Source organism: Condylura cristata, unplaced genomic scaffold (assembly GCF_000260355.1).
Source record: "Condylura cristata isolate star-nosed mole 26May11 unplaced genomic scaffold, ConCri1.0 scaffold00008, whole genome shotgun sequence".
NCBI classification, from domain to species: Eukaryota; Metazoa; Chordata; class Mammalia; order Eulipotyphla; family Talpidae; genus Condylura; species Condylura cristata.
In genome coordinates, this window is record NW_004567109.1 from 17,817,643 (window position 1) to 17,839,166 (window position 21,524).

General features: G+C 40.5%; 1 protein-coding gene across 3 annotated transcripts; it reads right to left on the reverse strand.

Annotated features, from left to right (window-relative positions):
• Positions 1 to 3,509: 3,509 nt before the first annotated feature.
• SFPQ (splicing factor proline/glutamine-rich) lies at positions 3,510 to 18,155 on the reverse strand. 3 transcript variants are annotated; one of them, XM_012722371.1, is made up of 13 exons: positions 17,261 to 18,155; positions 16,428 to 16,616; positions 15,826 to 16,127; positions 15,647 to 15,742; positions 14,472 to 14,668; positions 14,285 to 14,369; positions 13,871 to 13,988; positions 13,486 to 13,534; positions 13,286 to 13,407; positions 7,688 to 10,844; positions 4,563 to 4,611; positions 4,168 to 4,248; positions 3,510 to 3,603 (listed from the first exon to the last, which is right to left on the reverse strand). In XM_012722371.1, exons 1-10 carry the CDS (start codon positions 18,065 to 18,067, stop codon positions 10,707 to 10,709), a joined length of 2,103 nt encoding a protein of 700 aa, XP_012577825.1. In that variant the 5' UTR covers positions 18,068 to 18,155; the 3' UTR covers positions 3,510 to 3,603; positions 4,168 to 4,248; positions 4,563 to 4,611; positions 7,688 to 10,706. The 3 variants fall into 3 exon arrangements, with proteins under 3 accessions (XP_012577825.1, XP_004678834.1, XP_012577827.1); XM_004678777.2 differs by having other exon boundaries at positions 4,563 to 10,844; XM_012722373.1 differs by lacking the exon at positions 7,688 to 10,844 and having other exon boundaries at positions 17,261 to 18,148.
• Between the last annotated feature and the right edge of the window lie 3,369 nt (positions 18,156 to 21,524).

The window sequence follows — 21,524 nt, forward strand, 5'->3', positions numbered from 1 at the left end:
GATGCCATGAGGACACACACAAAATGAACTCTCAGAAAGAGGGTAAGGCAAATTAGCAAAAGGAAATATTATTTTAGGTAAATAATATTTACATTCACTCAAGGGAAGGCAGGGGTATTTTATGGCACAGATTCATTGGTAGTTAACTCTAGATTTTGGAAGAGGTTCAAACTATTAGATATTGTGTGGGTAGGGGTCCTGCATGAAGGAAGGCATCTTTAAAAACTCACATCTGGGATGTGAATTATACCCCGGACAATAGTGTGTGCTGTTACATGTACCCATCACCAGAGTATTTTTACCTCAAAAGAAATCTGTATCCTTTTAACAATCTCACCCCATTTCCCATCACTTCCTCCTCAGTCCTAAGCAATCTCTAATGTACTTTTGTAGATTTCCCTGACTTGTCCTGTCCACTTCCTCAAAGTCATCTACTGTGGGTCTTGTTACTGCCTTCACTTGGCATGTTTTCAGAGTTCATCTAGGTGGGCAGAGGACTGCTGCCTACATGTGTTTTCAAATGTGAGATTAAGTTCTTTATTCACATTTCAGTCCTACTACACCGCTATCATGTCACCATTACACATTAGATTTTCAGGCATTCATCTTACAAAGTTCTCACTTGTTTTTGACTTGTATTTCAGAGGACCAAAGATGTCAAGCATCTTGCTGTGTCTTTATTGGTCATTTGCCTATCAAAAAATTTTTTTCTCCAAATCTTTGTCTTTACACTCTGGAGATAGCCCCTTTTCAGAAAGCTTCATTTTCTATTATGTAGTTTGTCTTTTTCTTTTCTTGAGGGTATACTTTGAGGCACAAAGTCTGCCACTAAATCCAACTTACTTGTTCATTTTTGGTGTCAGATCTAAGAAACATGATTTATCTACTTTTCTTTCATTGCTACTTTCAGGCATCTACTCATTTAACTTGCACATGATGTGAGGTGAGAGCTCCCATATGAACCTTAGACTTAGGTTGTCATTTTAAGAAGCCAGTTGGGATCATGCTCAAATCTGTAAACCAGTTCAGGGAGGACAGCCATGTAAACAATGTACTCCAACCCCAAAACATGCCTTAATTTCTTACCACTGCTTTTCATTCTGACTTTGATCTGCTCAAAGTGCTGTATTCCATTATCTCAAGTATGTTTTGTTTGCAACCCATTTTAGATGCCTAAAATTACACATCCTGTGTTAAAATCTTGTGCAGTCATAAGTCGAACTTTCGGTTTAGACTTGCTGTCTCAATTTTACATTACACTGAACATGTTTAAGACCAACTTAACAGTCTTGACAGGCATGGGTCCTTAAATCTATGAAGGTGAGTGGTCTCTTCTAGGCCTGCCAGCTCCCTATCAAAAATGTTATTATATTCAATATCCACTATGAATGCCAGTCTTAAAATCTACCAAAATGAACACTGCCATCTAACCAAACTGCTTATCTTCTAATTATATGGTATAGTCAGGCAAAGAACTCTCAATCTATTAATATACCTTAGTGATTGCTAAAGTGTATTTCAAAGTACACACCTTTCAAATTAGGGTGGGGTTATGTTCCAGCATCATAGGACTATCAAATCACATCCCAACCCTGAAGATCAAAATTTGAAGTATGGCCTCTATTGAATGCAAATCACTTCTGCAGCCTAGTTGAAAATAACCCTAAATTGAACATAGTTGAGGGCTATCTGTAACCTTTGAGCCAGAAACCTGGGGCTAAATGCCTTATTTCATTCAAGTAGCCCAGTGAAAGTTGTTTTATCATTATGCCAATAGGTAGAATGTTCTCTTGGTAGCTTGCCAAGTAGTAACACTGGACAAATTGCACAATACTTCAACTCATTTTAAGACCCATTCAAACATCTCACCACTGCATCACTAGACTGTTAGTCACCTAAGATCCATAAAAGCTTTAGATCCCAAGTTGTTAATCAGAAATGACCGAAAAGTGAACCATGATAGAACAGATCCTTAATTTAGTATGTTTTCTCCAGCTACATTTAAAGGTCACATAGAAAACAAAAGTGCACGGTTTTCCTAATACTAATTAGATTTTACTTATACATATGAGTACAGAGGTACAGGAGGTGACGCACCAGAGACAGAGGGTAACAACAGGCAGATTGAAATACACTGCTGAGAGGTCTACAGCACCCTGTGGATAGAGCTCTCTGGCTGAAATCTTAACTGCATATAGCTTCATAGTGCTGTATTTTAACTCCTTGTACAAGGAGTCCCTATGTACAGCTTTCTAAAGCACATTTTATTGAACTTTTTAAAAGATTTACATAATACAAGAAATGGAGTGCGGGACAGAGGTGTGTGGGGGGGGGGGGTGAGAGGATTCAAAAACAGGTAGATCAACTGAAATACAGAAGGGGCCAGTGGGTGAGACAGGAGACATCTGCTGTGCCGTGTGGGCAAGTTTCCTGGGTAGCCAAGACAGCCACCAGGGAGGCCCCTCACTAAATTTTCAAAATAAATTGCTATACAGCTTTCAATTCTGTCCCTTTGGTTATTTTAGCAAACTCCTGAATCCAATTTCTCAACCCCAGGAAACTAGTAATTACACCTTCTGATTTTATTCACATTAGATGAAGCATCAAAGCTGAAAGACATCAGCCGAATTCAACACATGCCCCACACCTTTATCCTAAGCATGCAAGTTGATGATAGTCCTGCAACAATTATTCTCCAACTGAGACCACCAGAATTGACTTTAGTCAACTCTATTACATTCTGATAAATCTACCCACACCACATTGCCTAACAAACTCAACTTCATCATTAAAAAAATGCTCTTCAGGTAACCAAAATATGGCTATTTGGCAATACATAGTCTATTTGTTGAAAAATAACATCCATTATTATATAGTAAAACCTTTGGTTCTGTACAAAAACAGGATCAAAAACTGTTCAACCTTTAATTCAATCAAGGAAGAACATATGGGTCAACTACTAAAATGTGCTGGTTTCATCCAAGAAAACCCAGAGTAATTGCAATTTTAAAATATTGGTAACTAAATCAGTGGCAGTCAAGAACATCAAACTGAGGCAGCTCTCCCTGGTGGCACAACAGGTTAGGACACAGCACTATAAGCTGGCCACAGCCGCTTCAGTGCGAGCTCGATCGCACTGGAGGTGACTCACATGACACAGCAGACCTCTCCTGAACTGCCTGCTGCTCCCTTGAGCAGTGTACTGCCTATTCTGCTCCCCAGTCTCCGTTGAAGCCTCTTACCGCCCCCAGCACCTCTGGCTTGTACTCCAGTTCTATATGCATAAATAAACGTTTAAAACAAAACACCAAATTGACTAGCAAATCAAAAGTACTACTAAATCAAAAGTAGTTCTGCTAAAAAGGTCAAGAATTGAGTCCTAAATTAAATAATTTGGTTCTATATCTAGTACATCAAACATCTTTCATGTCACTCAGAAACCAGCCGATAGCAAGAAAAATCCTAAGAAATTAGGATTACTTAACAAACAAAAAACCAAAACAAGTATCTTATTTTTAAAAATGTCTTTATTAGTGACAACTAGGATGTTCTTCCTCTTTTCCTTCTTCCTCAGCACTGGTTTTCTGGACAGGTGACCTCATCCTGCCAAGGGAAGGACATGATTACTCCCACAGACCTAAGAATCAGTTACCAGTCATCAACACTAAGCAAGCTTCCTAGCACCAAAAAAGTAAAGAAATGTGATACTGATCATGTAATAATCTATACAAATAAGGCATCAGAGATTAACATTATACCTTATTACCCCTTATTATTTAACCACTGTTTAAATTTTGCTTCTATTTTTCTTCAGTAACTTTTGGTCTCAACCAGAATATTTTTAGGTAGACAGCTAACATTCAATAGATTCCATTTAACTGGCACCCTTAAGATGTAACATACAGCCCTCATACTTTTCTTTTTGCTACAAACTTTTATTATGATGATTTGAAGTGACATCTACCACTACATAAGCAATTTATTAGCTGAAGGTCATCTAATGTTCGTAAGTTACCTTTTTGCAAAATAGCTTTTTTGGCTCACAACCTCAGAAGGTGATTGAAAGCATTTCTTCCCACTACTCATATGACATATTCCAAAAACAAGTTTTTGTACTAACACAAGGGTCCTTTCTGAAGGCAGTTTAGAGTAAGTCATGCAACTTACTTAGACACCTCCTTGTCTAACAAATTGTTTGTCCTTCTTGGATGACTCATGCTGTGTGAGGTCTTGAGAATAGATATCCACCTATCATTAAAAAAATACAATTTCATTAAATTAAAATACTGTTCAACAGACCTATTACTTTTTTCACTTACTTTTAGTGTTACAATTTTACTGACATTTTATTTTGAAATATAGGATTAGGTCCAAAATCAATTGGTGTGATTTGTTTCAAGTTTTACTACTGCTTAGGAAAAACACAGGCCACACTAAGGTTACCCTCCCATTTTCTTATGTGTACTTAAAGCACTGTCTCTCCTATCAATGAGTAGACAGCTGTTCTATTTGAGTTAAAAAAAATCTTATAGATACTTGAAATATGTTTAAAGTGAACTTACTTCAAGTGAAATGAGTACTCCATTATCAGCCAACATCAATCATTCTTACCTAAAGAATAATAAGTAGTAGTTAATATAAAAGACAAGGGTAAAAAGGTTTGAAAATGCTAGTTAACTTCAAAATTTAAAAAGAGTAAAATTCCAGAGACAAAGATTGGGGACAAGTTACAGCATTAAAAAATAGGAAGAGGCTTCATGGGGAGGGGAAAAAATCTAGTATTATTCTTACAGTCGCCTGAATTAAGAGTACTCTTCTTTAAATTACAAAAGCCTAACTACAATTTTCACCAGTCTGAGCAGAATGAAGTTTGACTGCAATCCCAAATATACTATCCCTTATGTGAAGGTATGTGACAACTTTTACCTTACCCAATGAGTTTTAACATATTTTTTGTTGTTAATGAAAAGCACATACCCTGTTCCCCATTCAAGTATGCCTTCCATTTCCAGGTGGACTGACCACCTTCAGCAGGAGTCTCCAAGCGTGCCCTCCCCATTTCACAGTACACAGCACTGCAGTTGTTATCCTCATTATTTGCCTCCTTTCCCTCTAAGTCCTCACTGAGCTTTTAGTTAGGGCAGGGAAACTATGCCTGATCAGAACAGCAAGGAACCAAAAGTTTTTCAGAGGGAGAAGATATTCACCTTCACTATATATACCTGGCTGGGCCACAGTACACAAAAACCAGAAAAGATCAGCCTTAATTCAAGTTCCAGGTTTTTCTTCCTCCCTGCTTATCAATCACTGCCAAGGATATAAGAATGGGGCTCTCCCTGTTGCACATGTACCATCCATAAGGGATACTATATCGTTTTGCATTCTTTAACCACATCTCCAGATTGTCCTATTCTGCATCCAGCCCCCTTTTCACCCTCCAATGAAAATCTCAGCACTGGTGTTCAAATGCAACATTTTAATGTTTGATGGTTTACCAACAACTGTGGGATTTCCACAGTCGAATCTTAAAAATTGCCAATCATTATCTAGCAGCAATGACAGATGATTAGGAGCAGTCACATCCTCTGAATTCTTTCCCTAGTAGGCAGCCATTTGAGAACTGCACTAGCTAAAGAGCACTGAAACATTATCAGCTAAAGCCAAAACCAAATAAAGGCCCAGAACAACATCCCGGCTCTCTAAAACCTGTCCAAAATCATTAAGGGAAAGACAGTAAATGCAGGACTGTGGATCATGTCACTGCAGCTGACAATGATTAACAATAAAAGACATGCAACCCCCATTAAGGTTAAGTCCAAAACTAGTCACACGCATCTCTTTGTTGGGGAAAAGTGAGATTATGCATTCTTGTAGGTTTGCAACCTTGTTTGAAGAGCACCCATTGCATTTCGTTCATCTTTCAGAAAGCACCGGTATCTGTTCCAAGGGCCTAACAGTACGAAAATGCATTCTGGCATCACACCTCTGAACTTCAGACAGTTCTTATTAAAAAGAATAACTTTGGCTTGCAACAAGAAAAAGACTATGAAATACAATGCAGGCACCTCGGTAGTGTTATTACTGAAACCCATTTATTCCCAGTTTTTTGACTGATTTTTAGAAAAACCCCTGCACTAATATTCACAAATTGTAGCTACAAATTAAAACTAGTACGAATTGACCCAAGTCACAGGTTTCTCATTTGAAAGTGCAAAAAGTCTATTTATCTTGAAATAAGCAGAATGAAGCAAAAATTAAAAACCCCCACCCCAATGATATTCCTGAAGTCCATACATTACAAAGTACATTCTCTCCAAATTGTTAATAACTGTGAAGACATAACCCTGAGCTTTTACTTCTAAAACGCTCAATGCCTAAACCATGATAGCAACAGTCAGCCATTAATGAATTTTTGCCACAAGAAAATCCCTTTAGAGTTGTATGCCAATTTAGTGTTGTGTGTTACTAATACTGAGATATTGTATTCGATCAGCATTGTTATTAGTATATAGCTAAACTAGTTGCCACTTGCTCTTTCATCTATCAGAAGAGTAAAGAATCATTTGCTTGGACTACACATTAAAGCATAAATCTGCCCCCACCCTTGTGAATTGCTTGCTGAAGAGCAAGCCATTTTTCAGATGCAGTGGAAGAAAATTCTCATTCATGAAGAGTTTTCACCGGCATTTATGCAAAATTACCAAACTTCCCAGTTATAGAGCAGAAGACATTATATATGAAAACTGTTTCTCATGCATGCTAAACTACAAACCAGTTCAGAGACCAAAGTTAAGTTGGAATTGAGGTCTGGAACAACAGGTGATACAAAGCTTAAAGTCCTAAAAGCAACATAAGAAGGTGCTTTTGAAGATTATTTTTTGATAATTAAGCATTTTGGATCATAACATCACATCCCCATGGCTAAGGGAACCAAAAATCAAAACGCTACTCTGAACATTTGCAGAAAACATCCTACAGAAAACGACGAAGTCTTATGATTGGGCAATGATTCCCAACATGTATACAACTGTAGGCAAGTCAACGTGCTACACCACTTTCCCCCAGGTTTAGAGAATATAGACATATTTTAACATCATGTAACTCAAGCTATTCACATTAGATTCCCATCTAGGCCCAAGTTAATAACAAAGTTGTTCCCAAGGAGTCGATTTTTTTAAACTCACATTACAAAAAACTGTACCTTTTTTGTCTTAATTCACTCGCCTTGCAGAAACCAATATTGCATTCTGAAATTACTGGTAACTGCTGACCTATGGGCAGGTCAGTTTGCTACAACAGAAACTAATTATCACATGCTATACAGTCCAACGTCAAAGATGCTAGAAGCCTACCCAAGTATGGTTTGGTTCCCACCCCCACACCATCAATGTGTTCCATGTTATCTTCAGTTACAATGCAACTAAAGAAAACCACACAACTAAGTCAGATAGATACACGGAAGAACCAAGTTTGCACTTTTTATCTGAGAACTGCAACAGCATTGTATTCTGCCTCACAAATTACAGCTCTAAACCCAAATCCACGCAGTTTTGATAAATGCTAGCTTTACCATACAAGTGTTAGGCGCTGCACTGTAATTTCATTGTCAGAAGTGTGATGTCAGAATGCCCACGGAATAAAAGTACATAGCAAGTCACCAAGTTAGATTATATTGCTTGTTACCTACCTGTATGCAGTCGGCAATGAGAATCTCGGAGCAAGCAGGAATACTACATCCGGGTCCTAATGTCCATTGCCATTTGCGGTACTACGTTCCTCACAGTTACGCACTGCAGAAATGCTGGCTAAATGCAGTTATGTAGCAGGCCACTACTTTTAATAGTGCATAATTGCAGTCCAAGAACACCAGAAAATATTCCGCCACTACTTAGTGGCTTGCCCAAGAAAAGCCAAGTATCTGAATTTTTATCTGCCATAATATGCCACTTATTAGAATTGCACAGGCGTAACATTACAATTTCCCAAATTACCTGTTTATATTAGTGGTATAAAACATCTAGAGTGGTGGGGTTTATAGAGCTAGTTTAGTGTTCTAGCCAAGAGGATCGTTTCACTAATACTGTGAGCCAATTGCCAATGGGTTAAGCTTTTAAGATACCTCTTAAAATACACTGGGGTCTCTGAGAGAATGTAGTTTTTAAAGATTAGGAGGAGTGAAGTTAAGTTTTAAAACAATAATCAGTGTTCCTCTTAAGACAATTATGTAAGGGAGGAGAAGAGGAAATGGGGGCAGGTGGTTTCTTTAAATGAGGAAAAAAAATGGATAAAATACTTCAATCAAAAGTACTACCTTTCCCTTTCCCACCCAGTTTCGTGTCGGCTATAAGGAAATTAGTTTTTAAGATGATTTGAGTTCACCTTAGGTTAAAACCTATCATACATTGCAAGACTTATTGAAAGTCTGAGTAGCTTACAACCCTTGGTACCCTGCTGTTTCAGTGATGATGAAAGTCAAAACTTAGTTGAAACTAAGCAACATTACTTGCTAAACAACGTTTAGCAATACTACAGCCCACAGTAAGTATGGCTATCAAAGACACAACTTTCAGGAGATTATCCATTAGCATCCTTCACCACTCTTCCAAGGTACAGTACTACCAAAAACTTATTTTAGGGGTCTGTGCCAGCATCCCTTATAAAGAAAGGCATGTAATCTGAAAAATAAACTGAAACATTAATTTTATAGGCAGATTTTCCCATTTCCCCACCAGCCCCCGCCCACACATTCAAGTTCACCCTCTGTGGGTGTCCCATGAACACCCCTTCTTTTCTTACAGTTAGTGGAGTCCCTACCATACAATTCAATCAAATTGCAGTAAGACTCCTTTCTTAACAAGACCCTTGTTTCCATACAGAAAATCTCTTATGTATCACCAATTAATGATTTGGGACAAAACTTCCTCAATTAATACAATTATAAAACTACCCATATTTCCAAGTCTCTTGGTGAACAGAAATAATGAACATTTTCTAATGAGATTCTCTACCTTAATTAGCACACCATATACCTGTCAAACAACCAGATTTTGGTGATATGCCTTATATTCCACTAGTTTTACTTAGTATTATCTTGTTTCCTATGCAGAAAGTACTCGATGTTTTCGACAATAGGTATCCCTTTGTAATCAGGCACAAAACTAGCTTCAGCATTTTAACGAAGATTTGATTAAGAATTTTTCTTTTGCCAATTAGCACCAAGAACAGAGGTGAAAAAGAGGAAGACACATTCCATAGCAAGAGTTCCATAATGTACAAATTTGAATGGAAACGTAACTAAGAACAAAGCCAAACCATTCACTTTACTACTTTTAGTAAGTTGTTCCTCTGCTAACAAATTTACACTGGGAAAACAGGTTCCCACAGACAACAAAACCGATCTACTTAACATTAAGTCAAAATCTCATTCTAATGGAAGGAGATTCAATGAAGTTGACAATAAATTGACAACACCATCGAAACACTCCAGCTTTATGGTGGGAAGAGGTATTTGTACAGTGTGGCATAAGCACCTATCTCCAAATTTAGTGCTACATAAAAAGGAAACTAGAAAAACAAGTTAACAAATTTACAGTAGAATGGTCATCTGCAACCCTATTTATTATTAACAATCACCACTAGCTCTTTTAAAAGAAAATAGATTTTTATAGTCCTACAAATGTCGCCCAACAGAAGTAGCACAAAGGAGACGTGTAAGTTACAAAGTGCAAATGTATTTACCTACTTCATGGTTACTAAACTCCTTATTTTCAAGTTGAATTGTCTGGACTAAACTCCATCTTTATATATCACTGTAAGTAATACATGAAAAGACTTCATGTTTAACAATCTTTAATTCAAATGTCAAAGTTCAATACAAGCCATCTGTAGGGCTTGGGACTTGTTCTTTAAAAAAAAAAAACAAAAAAAAACAAGAACGGAGGAATGCAACAAAATGATCTTCCCACTTTTTCTTCAAAACTTTTAAGGAAAGGATAGCTCAAAAGGCCAATAAAAAGATCCATTTAGTCGTACCCACTTTCTCCCTCTACCAATAGTCTTACACCCGTTCCATAATCTTAATACACATTCCTGGAGATTTACAGTTCAGCTTTGCTTACATAACTTTAAAATTACTTTAACACCAGCTTACGTCCTCTAATACCAAACAAATCATCGAACTACTTCAATATGCATTTCTTCGTTTTAAAAACAAAGGGGTGCTTATTGGTAGAAAGCAATCAATATAAAGCCTACAAATACATTTCCCAGAAATGGCATACGCCATTGAAGGCCTAGACACTCTCATGCTTTCAAAGTGGAATACCTATAGCCTAATGTGCATAGAAGCATGAATGGCAAAGTTGAAGATCAATTAACTATTTTTTCTATTTATTTGAAGCACAGTAAAAAAAAAATTGGTACACTTTGGAAATTCAGTGGCACAAGGTACACTGCCATAACTTGAGGGACATTATACAGTTTAAAAAAAAAAAAAGGAAATAAAAAAAAGGAAAAAAAAAATCCCATTTCAAACACTGCATTACATAATTTTACCTGCCCAAACAGACCATTTACAAATATTAGGTCGATAAACTGCTAACATCCATAAAAAGGTAGCTTTCTTACTAAAATGCAAGAATTTAAAAGATTGGTATCTAAACAAGAAAAGACAAAAACAAACTGGAATGAAAGCCTAGATATCACATCTAAAATCGGGGTTTTTTGTTTGGGCCTTCATACTCTTCTCTCCCTCTACCATATCCTGCTGGAGTTCCAGGCCCCATTCCTCTAGGACCCTGTCCACCCACAGGTCCCGCACCTCCCTGCCCAAAGCGCTCAGTACGCTATTGGAACAGTAAGTAACAGTTCATTATATGTAGTTGATGTCCATGTGTGTTAAGTAAATATTTTAGAAGGTTCCGTAGTCAACGTTCGTCGATACAATCACCATTGAGTCGATCCACAGGTACCGGGAACATAGAAAGGAAAAAAGGGTAATTTGAAAATTAGTTTACGATAATACATGCCTTGTGGTATGTTCCCACTTGAGCCATTCTCATACACCTGTTTCAAAGAACAGATCTTCCCTGTAGTGCTAAAAAATTTAAGAATTAGTTCAGATGTGAAAACCCATTCCAAAATGAGTTTTAAGAATTTCACATCAGATTAACCCACTGGAAAGCTTACAAACTTCTCACTTTCAAAGTCTGAACAGGAAATTTAATTTCCAAGTAAGCCTAAGAAGCCCAACCAGACAGATCCAATTCACTCAATGAAGTGACAAAGACCTACTCACCAGTTAGTGGCATGTGCTGCATTAGAAACCTTGTGCTTTTCAAGATCTTAAGACACATCTGCTAAGTTGCAGAAATCTTAAAAGATTCAAAGTTTTAATAAAATGCTACCAGACTACAAAAAGAAAAAGCATAAAAGACTAAATGATTTAGTCACTTAACCGGCACAGTAACTTGATTTAAAAAAAGAAAAAAACAAAAAACAGTGTTGCCATATTTTCCACAGGTACGTATCACCTTCAGAGCCATCACTACATAACCAGAGCCAATTATGTTCACAGCATTGTTCTGTACTGTAATAAATTGAACATACAGCCCACCCTCATTATCAGCCCAACTTTCCCCCCCACAGGAGTCTGAAAAGTCAACTGACCCTTAGCTATGAGTCCAAGCTTGGGCTATTCCCCAGACAACATAACACCAAGCCTGAGAGACTGCAATAAAGCAGTGACTTCACAATTCCATTTACTGGTAGTTCTAGTCTTAGAACTCAACAGAAGGCCCCTACAGATATGAAAGCATAGCAGCTTGAACTATGTTTCAAACTCCATTTAAATCACCAGTTACTAAGCGTATTACTTCATAAGACAAAAAAGAAAAAGAAAACAAAATACAAACCTAAATGTAATCAGGGTTTAAACGTTTCTATAGCATAATTTAAACATTTTCTAAAATACAGTGTAAAGACTACTTGAGAAGATTAAATCTCAATCCTTTGAACTGATTTTCAAAATCCTAAGAATTTTTGATGTACTGTAAATCTCACAAAACTCCAAAAGAAAATTTGAGTGTTTCATGATTGTTATTAAATCTTAGAACCAAGGAGCTACCTACTCATGACATACAGAACTGTTACTGTGGGAACATTATGTGGAGTTGGAACTTACAGATTTGCTATGTACCTACAAGGATGCCTTTTAGGAAGCACATAAACTAAAAATTTGAAGTTCAACTCGAAGGCAATACCTATTTAACCCAACCATTTACAGATATTTATTCTTAAAAAGACTTAAGGAGATATTTAAATAGATGAGACCCCATGCTAAATTCTTTATGTCCCTATTGTAAAATAAATCCAGTGAACTACATATTAATGCTGCAGCTTCTTCCCTCCTTTGCCAAAAGCCTATAGGAGAACTAATCAGAATCAATTCAGTTATGAAAATGTACTCTTCTCAAAACCCACCTCTAAAACCAGTATTTAGTTCTCCTAAGGACTTGTAAAGCCCAAAAACAGCCAACTCAAGACCATTAACATTTGGATTGTTCTAAAAGCATCCTGACAGGCTTTCTGTACAGCCAAAACATGATACCATCAAGAAGATTTATATAAAAATGCACACAACTGGTATGCTTAAAGTTGTCATTGATCTTTGCTACCCTGTAGCAAAATAGAGATGTCAGTTTATTGTGAAGGTGCACCTATAGACAGGCCCAACAGGTGGGAAACGACGAGTCAAAACACTCAACAATTCCCTTTTCATGGGTAGAAGCCACACCAAATACACGTCAAAGATCAAAGACTTACTCATCACTAAAATATGCCTAAAGCTACAAACTACAAGCCTGACTCATACTTATGGCAAATACCAGCTTAATGAAGGACAGTTTGCCATTTGATTACTCTCACTGGGATGTAGAATAATCAGGTACATTATCTATTTTGGGAATTTGGATTTGTTATGCACTAGTGTGCAAGAGTACACAGCAATATAATGGAAAGCAGCACCTATTTCTACTTATTACCAAAGATAACTCCACATACTAACAGCAGTGACTTTTTGTTGGAAACCCTATCTGTTAGGTTACCACACACTGAGTTCTTCTATGTTGCCAAAGTATTCCTCAACATTACAATTTATATGATAGGAAAACTAAAAGAGGTCCAGTCACCTACTTAAAAAAAAAAAAAAAGAAAAAAGAAAAAACACACACACATAAGTGGGTGAAAATGAGAATTTCCTTTGTACTACGTCCCCAGGATACATTACCATGTCGCTTCCCATCATGGAACCACTCATGGTTGCTGGTGGAACTCCAGGATTAGCTTCATAACCTATGCCACCACCACCACCTAGCGGTGGAAATTTCTGGCCTCCTGAACCATAAGGATCTAGGAAACAAAAATGCTGATTACAACTCAACCAGAATACTGCTCTCAAAGTATCGCTAATTAAATTTTCATGCTTACCTCCCATGTTCATTGCTCCTCCACCACCCATTCTCATGTCTCTTTCTCTCTGGAAGAAAAATCATCTCTTTCATACATGTGTACTACACTCACTCCCAAGCATTTTTGAGCACAAAAAATTCCAGAACTAAAAAAGAGCAACTTTAAAAGTGAAAAACCCAACACAGTTGCAAACCCAATTATTGGAGCTCTAGTAAACTTCCCAATAAACACTTTTGGCACACCCAACATAAAACCTATGGTATATCAGCCATAGCACACTACTTTTAAGAAAAAATAATGGCAATACCTGGCAATGTAACATCTTAATGTATGAAATTCTATTTTGGGTACCTACAAGTTTTGTAGACAACTCCTAATTGGACTGCAATAAAAATTTACTTACAGGATCCATGTAGCCCATCCGGCTATAACTTTCCTCTCTCTGCCGTCTCATTTGTTCTTCCATCTCACGTTGACGGATCATCATTTCTTCTTCCCTTCTACGTCGTTCCTCCTCTTGTCTATAAATTTTATCAGACACATAAAGCAAAGTATTACCTACATCTTATTATATTTATTATATTTAATTTGCTAAAAACCTGGTCGTTTTTTAAGAAATCTAGAAAAGCAAGGATACAGCAAACCAACAGAAAAGCTTGAAGAGTTCAGTGGACTAAACCTAAGAAAATCTTAACTCTTAATTCCACCTAAATGAATACTTAAATATCTAACCTCTCCTGACTCAGCTGGTAAATTAAAAGTATACCTTTTCCAGAAATTTAGTACAGAAAAAAAGTTCAGATTAACAAAATTTTACCTTAACTGCATTTCTTTACGTTTCTGCATTTCTTGATTGTGAAGCTCTTCCATGCGCCTTAATTCTTCCTGGCGTCTCATCAGATCTAATATTGTGATATTTTGGATTCATATGAGTATAGTTTTATTAAGTTCAAAAGCAATTGAACATATTAGCAAAATCAATCAAATTCACAGGATTTTTTTACCTTGACGCAGAAGATTTGCCTGATGCTCATGATAGGCATCTTCCATTTCACTTTCCAATTTGTCTTTTGCATCTTTCATGTTTTTTTCAACTTGTTCCCTTTGCTGTTTTTCCATTTCATCTAAGGACTTCCACCTCTGTGAATATTCGTACTCAAATGTGCCATGCTGGGCAAAACGAGGAGGGGTTTCCCTCTCCCTGGAAATACATATACATGAACAATTTGTAGATGTACCTAAGAAATATTACCAATTCTACTAAACACATTCCCTTATCATTTATAAAAAATACCAAAAAGGCAAAGACCACACCTTGAGTCATAAAACATCTTGACAGCAAAAGTAGTACCTTTTCCAAAACAATACAGTAACAGACACATACGCATAAAGCCTACCCTCTTATCACAATATAAATTGTTTCTTACAGCCAGATTCCTGTATGTTTCCCTCATCTTTAAAAAATGAAGTTACCTATACGTTTCAGAAACAAACACTAAGCATTTGAGTCGATCTTTAAACCCTCAGAGGCTTCCCTGGTGGTATAAGGAGTTAAGTCTCAGCACTACCAAGCTATTGGCAGCCAGGAAGCTTAGTCACATGGCTTAGCAGACCTCTCCTGTCTTACCTGTGGTGCTATCGACCACCCCCATCCCCCAGCAGTGTATTTCAGTTGATCCCTGTTCTGCTTTCCACTGTCTCTGGGGAATCCTCTCACCCCCACACCTCTTGCTGTACCCCACTTCTTGAATGGATAAGTAAATAAAAATAAAACTTAAAAACCTCAAAGGGCTTTGTATATATTAAAGATTGGAGAACTATTAGAAATATAAAGCTCACCTTTACAGTTAAATTAAAAGTATAGTCAATCTTACTTTAAGGGCATCTCTGGTGGTGCAAGGGGTTGAGTCTCAGCACTATGCACTACTAGCCACTGCAACACCGGTTCCATCCCTGGCCAGGGAGCTGGCTCACATGGCAAACTGGACCTCTCCTTCCTTGCCTGCTGCTCAGCCCTCAACAGTGTATTTCAGTAGATCTACCTGTTCTGCTCCCCACTGTCTGTGGTGAATGTTCTCACACAATCACCCCACTCCTGCCCTGGCACCTCTGACCTACATTCCAATTCTTGTATAGGTAAGTAAACCTTAAAAAATTATTTCATTAAGAAAATTCTTACTTTTGATACATTGGATTCTTCTGGGCAAGTTTTTCAGGAAGACCATCTTCATCATCTAACTGTTCAAGTGGTTCCACAATGACTGGACGGGGAGTTCTATCAACAAAAAGGGTTCCATCTTAATTCTGTCCTAGATTAAACTAATTTATCCAATAATTAGAAAAAGCTCACAAACTTACGTTGTCAGTAAGAAAACACCTTCACTGCATCTTTCAAATGCTTTTCTTGCTGCTGGTTTAGAAGCAAATTCAACAATGCCTTTCCCTGTAGATCTTCCACGATCATCCACAATTACAACAGCCCTTTCAATAGGACCAAACTGGCTAAAGGCTTCTTCCAACAGTTCATTGGAAACATAAGGTGACAGATTTCGTACAGAGAGGGCAGCAGCATGTGTGGCAAACCGCACTCGAAGCTGTCTACCTCTCATAGGTGTATCATCAAGTTCAGCTTTGGCAATTTCAGCCAAAGCTCTGGATTCCTGTAAGCATCAGACATACTCTTATCAACATTGGCTGATACCCATTATGAATTTGTCTTAAGCCCACCCACTCAGTCTTCCTCCAGCTCAGATCAAGTTATCAAGAAAACTTCCCCTACTTCATTCAGGGCAGGCAGTTAAATGTGTGAACCCACCCACTCCCATCCCTTCTTATAGATATCAAAATTATGCAGTCCTATCTGTCCTGGAAAAACTTTAAATATTAACATGTTAGTTTAAAAGCCCACAAGTTCATGGTAGGAAAAAAACGCTTTTAATTCTACACAGATTCAAACTTACCAGCTTGATAAATCCAAATCCTTTGCCTTTGTTGATAAAAACTTCTCCTGGCTCTCCGTATTTAGCAAACAGTCTTTTGAATTCATCCTCTGTGATATCAGCTGGGAGATTCCCAACAAACAACCGGCAACGCTGAGTATACGTTTTCTCTCCAGGCCTCCTCAAAAGAGACAAGTTGGCTTTAAACCCCTAATGAGAAAGAAAGGGAATTTTGAGACATCAAGGACCTCTCGCTTTTCTCAACTGTATTTTACTTTACAGGGTCGCTCATCTTTTCGGTTGAAAAGTCAAAAATCAAGGGTTCTACAACATAGGCGAGATTTCCAACACATGACTACACTAACATCAAACTATCCCCACCATCCACCACCAGAAACGCCCGAGAGACCTCTTCCGATTACCTAAAAGCAGGAACCTGTCAGCTGGAAATGCTGTGTCCCCGGCTAATCTAAATCGCACGGCGCAACTGAAACCGATACTCAAGTACTAAATCACAAGAGCCCAGCTATCACCGACCGGTTTTGCACTCCCAACCCTCTATTTCATGCCCTACTCCAACTCGGTTCCCAGGGCCAGTTAGGTCTAACAGAAGGTGCATCATAGCTTCTCCCCGACCCCGGCCTCCCCGTGGTCACCCGCCCGCGGCAGGCCAGCCCCGCCACGGCTAGCGGATCCACGCCGCCAGCCCCTCTCTCGGGGGCAGCCCGCCCCGCCCTCCGCGCGCAGGCGCGCTTTCCGGTCTCAACAAAATGGAGGCATGAGCGGAGGAGGGGACGGGGGAGGGGGCCGCCGCCATCTTAGAGGAACCGACGCGTAGCTCCAAGGACGCTCACCTCCGAGTCGGAGATCTTCTCCTCGCTACGACCACCGGGACCGCCGGGCGGGGGACCCTGGTGGTGCTGCTGGTGGTAGGGCGGGTGGTGCTGGCGGCCTCCGCGGGGCTCCCCGCCGCCCCGATGCGGCGGCTTGGGGTGGCCGCCAGGAGTGCCTAGGCCCGGGCCACCGCCGGGCTTCGGCCCGCCTGGCATCTTGCCGCCTTTGGGGCCGCCGGGTCCTGGGCCCTGCTTAGGCCCGGGTCCTGGGCCGCCGGCGGGTGGAGGTGGTGGACCCCCAGTCTGGGGAGGTGTGGTGGGGACGCCGCTACTCGGCGGCGCTGGCGGCGGCACCCCGGGGGGCGCCGAGGTAACCGCGGGCGGCGGAGTCGGGGTGGGGCCTGGGCCCGTGGGCGCCCCAGATGTCGGAGGAGTGGCGGGTGGCGCCGAACCGGAGGCCGGTGGAGCGTTGCCTACCCCGGGAGCCGGGCCGGGTCCCTGAGGAACGACGGGCTTGGACGAATCCTGTGGCGGCGGCGGCTGCGGATGCGGCTGTTGATGCGGCGGCGGCTGAAGCGGTGGCGGCTGCTGTGGTGGTGGCTGCTGCGGCGGTGGCTGCTGCTGCTGCTGATGCGGAGGCGGTGGCGGGATAGGGGGCTTGGGACCACCCTGGCCCGGGCCAGGCCCCATGGGTCCGCGGTTCTGATTGAGGCCCATACCGGGCGGCGGGGAGCGGAAGTCGTGAAGGCCGCCGCGGCCCCCTCCGCCTCCGCGTCGGTGGAAGCCGCCGCCGCCGCCGCCGCGGCTCCGGAACCGATCCCGAGACATGTCTGGGACCAAGGGGCGGTCGAGGCAGAAGCGGAGAAGACGCTCAGGGAACGTGGAGGCCACCTTGCTTCGCACAAGATGGCGGATGACACAGGCGGCGCGCCGCCTTTGTCCTCTTCTTATATAGGCCAGCTGGTATGGCCCCGCCTACTTCCCGATCGATAGCTTCAATAGCCAATTGCAAGTACAGCACTTGATGACACCAAGTTACGAAGCGCTAATCTTTCCTATTGGTTCTGGAGTGAGAGGCGGGAGGCTTGGAGTAGCTGAAGCTTCCACTTGGCCAATGAGTGTAAAAGGAGTTGGCTGTAGGCCACTGTGATTTGCTGGGAGAAATTTGAATGGGTACGCCAGATCAATTTTCCCGTGAAAGCATATAGCCAGGGCCCTATCAGCTCCTGGGGAGAGCTGTTAGAGGGCTCTTTTCTTCCTAGATTGCCTTTATGAGCAATCTGCTGGTATCCCTTCCTGGAAAGAACAGATGGTCTTTGGCTTAAAGGCATAAATTGAGTTCCTACTATCTACCCTACCTGGGCCAATATTAACTAGAGATATAAAGTTGTAACCGATTTATAACATACACATTCACTGATTTCATTATGGAACCTCATGGGAGTACAAGTTGATTCTAGTAGTATTAACTTCCCAATAGGTTTATATATATATATATATATATATATATATATATATGTATGTATGTATGTATGTATATATATATGTACATATATATGTACTCTTAGTTCAAAAAGAACAGGTCCTGGTTTTGTTTTTGTTTATAGACTAATTCACAGACACAAATTACAGGACTATAACTTTTTCTTTAATTCCACTACCTTTCAGCATTATGAAGTCTTTAAAATTACAATATCAGCCTTTCTTTGTTTCATTTTTAAACTTTTTTTAAAGATTTACTTTGCATACAGAACTGGGGTACAAACCAGAGATGCAGGGGCAATGAGAGGATTCACCAAAGACAGAATGGGGAGCAGAACAGGTAGATCTACTAAAATATATAGCTGAAGGGAACAGTGGGCAAGACAGGAGAGGTCTGTGTCGCCAGGTGGGTCATCTCCCTTACCAGGGATTAAACTAGTGCTTCAGTGGCTGCGGATAACTTGATAATGCTTGGACTTAGTCCCTTGGGCCATCAGGGAGGCCCTTTTCCTGGTAACCCAGGTATTTAAGAAAATATGTAGGGCCCTCCCTGGTAGCCCAAAGGATAAAGGCACAGCACTATGAAGTGATTGCAGTCACTGTAGCACAAATTCGATCCCTGGCCACGGAGGTGACCACATGGTGTGGCAGACCTCTTCTGTCCTGCCCACTGCTCCCCTCAGTAGTGTATTTCAGTCAGCCAGCCTGTTCTGTTCCCCACTCTATCTCTGGTGGATCCTCTCACTTTCTCCCCTGCACCTCTGATTTGCACCCCAATTCTTACATGTGTAAATAAATAAATCTTTAAGCAAATTGAAAAAGAAAAGATGGAGTTGTTTCTTTGGCCACATACATAAGACTGGTGAGAAAGGTGACATTATAGCCCTCAATAGAGTGGACACTGTTCAAGGGCCCTCCCTGGTGGTGCAATGGGTTAAAGCACAGCACTATGAAGTTATCCACAGCCACTGCTGCATGAATTTGATCCTTGGCCAGGGAGCTGAACTACATGGCACAGCAGACCTCTCCTATCCCACCTGCTGCTTCCCTCAGCAGTGTATTTCAGTAGATTTGCCTGTTCGGCTCCCCACTCTGTCTCTGATAAATCCTCTCACTGCCTCCCCTGCACTTCTGGCCTCTCCCCCACCCAGCTCTAGTATGCATAAATAACTTTTTTAAAATGGGCACTGTTCAAAATGGGGTGCCCCAAAAATATTACCATGGCAAACCCGGAAGAGTCTATGTCACCCAGCATGTAGTTGGCAGTGTCATAAGCAAACAGTAAGGGCAAATTCTTGCCAAGAGCATTGATGTGTATATTGAGAATATCATGGTCTCTAATAGCCAAGATAGTTCCTGAAACGTGAAAGGAAATGATCAGGAAAAAAAATGGAAACCAAAGAAAGTTTTTTATTTAAAGATTTATTTATTTATGTATATGAGAACTGGGGTGCAGGCCAGAGGTTCGGTTTGGGGGTAAGAAAATTCAATAGAGACATAGTGAGAGCAAAACAGGACTGACTGAAATACAATGTTGAGGGGAGCAGTGGGCAGGGTGAGAGAGGTCTGCTGTGCCATGTGGGTCAGCTCCCTGGCAGGAGGTTGGGGGAGATAGAACTCCTGCAGCAGTGTTGCTGGATAGCTTCGTAGTGCTTCAAATTAACCCTTGCAGCACTCTGCAGAGAAGCTCTCTTCTTTTAACATTATGTTCCCACCTGGCCAACTTCTTCCCATTTTTTGGTTGGCTGCCATCCATCCTTCAGGACTTAACTTATACTTGCTCTTCTCTGAAGTCCTTCTGTGACCCCCACAAATCCAGTGGCTTTATTTGATTAGGACCCTGTGCTTTCATTCGCATAACATTCACCCTACTTTATTGTAGAGTCTTTCTAAATCGTACCCTGGACAATGTAAGATCATTGACTTAGATCCCTTTTTATTTTTTAGAATTTATTTATTTTATGCATACAAAAACTGGGGCATAGGCCAGAGGTGCAGCAGGTGAGACAGAGTGGGGAGAACAAGAGGATTACTGAAATACAATGCTGAGGGGAGCAGTAGGAGAGACAGGAAAGGTCTGCTGTGTCATGTGGTAACTCCCTAGTTGGGGATCAAACTCTGATTGATTTATTGTGCTGTGACTTAACCCATTGTGCCGCAAGGGTGGCGCTAAATCCTTTTCTTTTTTTAAGATTTATTTATTTATGCATACAGAACTGGGGTACAGGCCAGAGGTGCAGGGAGTGAGAGGATTCACCAGAGACATAGGTGATCTATTGAAATATACTGCTGAGGGGAGCAGTGGGTGAGACAGAAGAGGTCTGTTGTGCCATGTGAATCACCTCTGGAGCCAGGGATTGAACGCCCACTGAAACATTGTGGGTAGCTTCATAGTGTTGAGTCCTAACACACTGCACCACCAGGGAGGGCCCTAAAATCCTTTTATTAACCACCAACTCCCTAGAACTAGGATTTGGCTTAGCTTAGGCAACCTTCCTTTTCTGAGCCACTGAAGAATGCTCCTAGTCATAAATGTTGGATTTCAGGTATTAAACGACCCCATGGATCAAATGTGTATTAAATTGTGCTGAATGGCATGTAGAACAATCTTCACCTTGTAATAGACTGGGGGGGAACTTACAATTCAAACATTATATTACAATAAATAAAATGTTTAGTTATCCCCTAGTTTGAGGTTTTTTTTTTAAAGATTTATTTATTTGTGCATACAGAACTGGGGTATAGGCCAGAGGAGCAGGGGCAGCGAGAGGCTTCACCAGAGACAGAGTGGGGAGCAGAACAG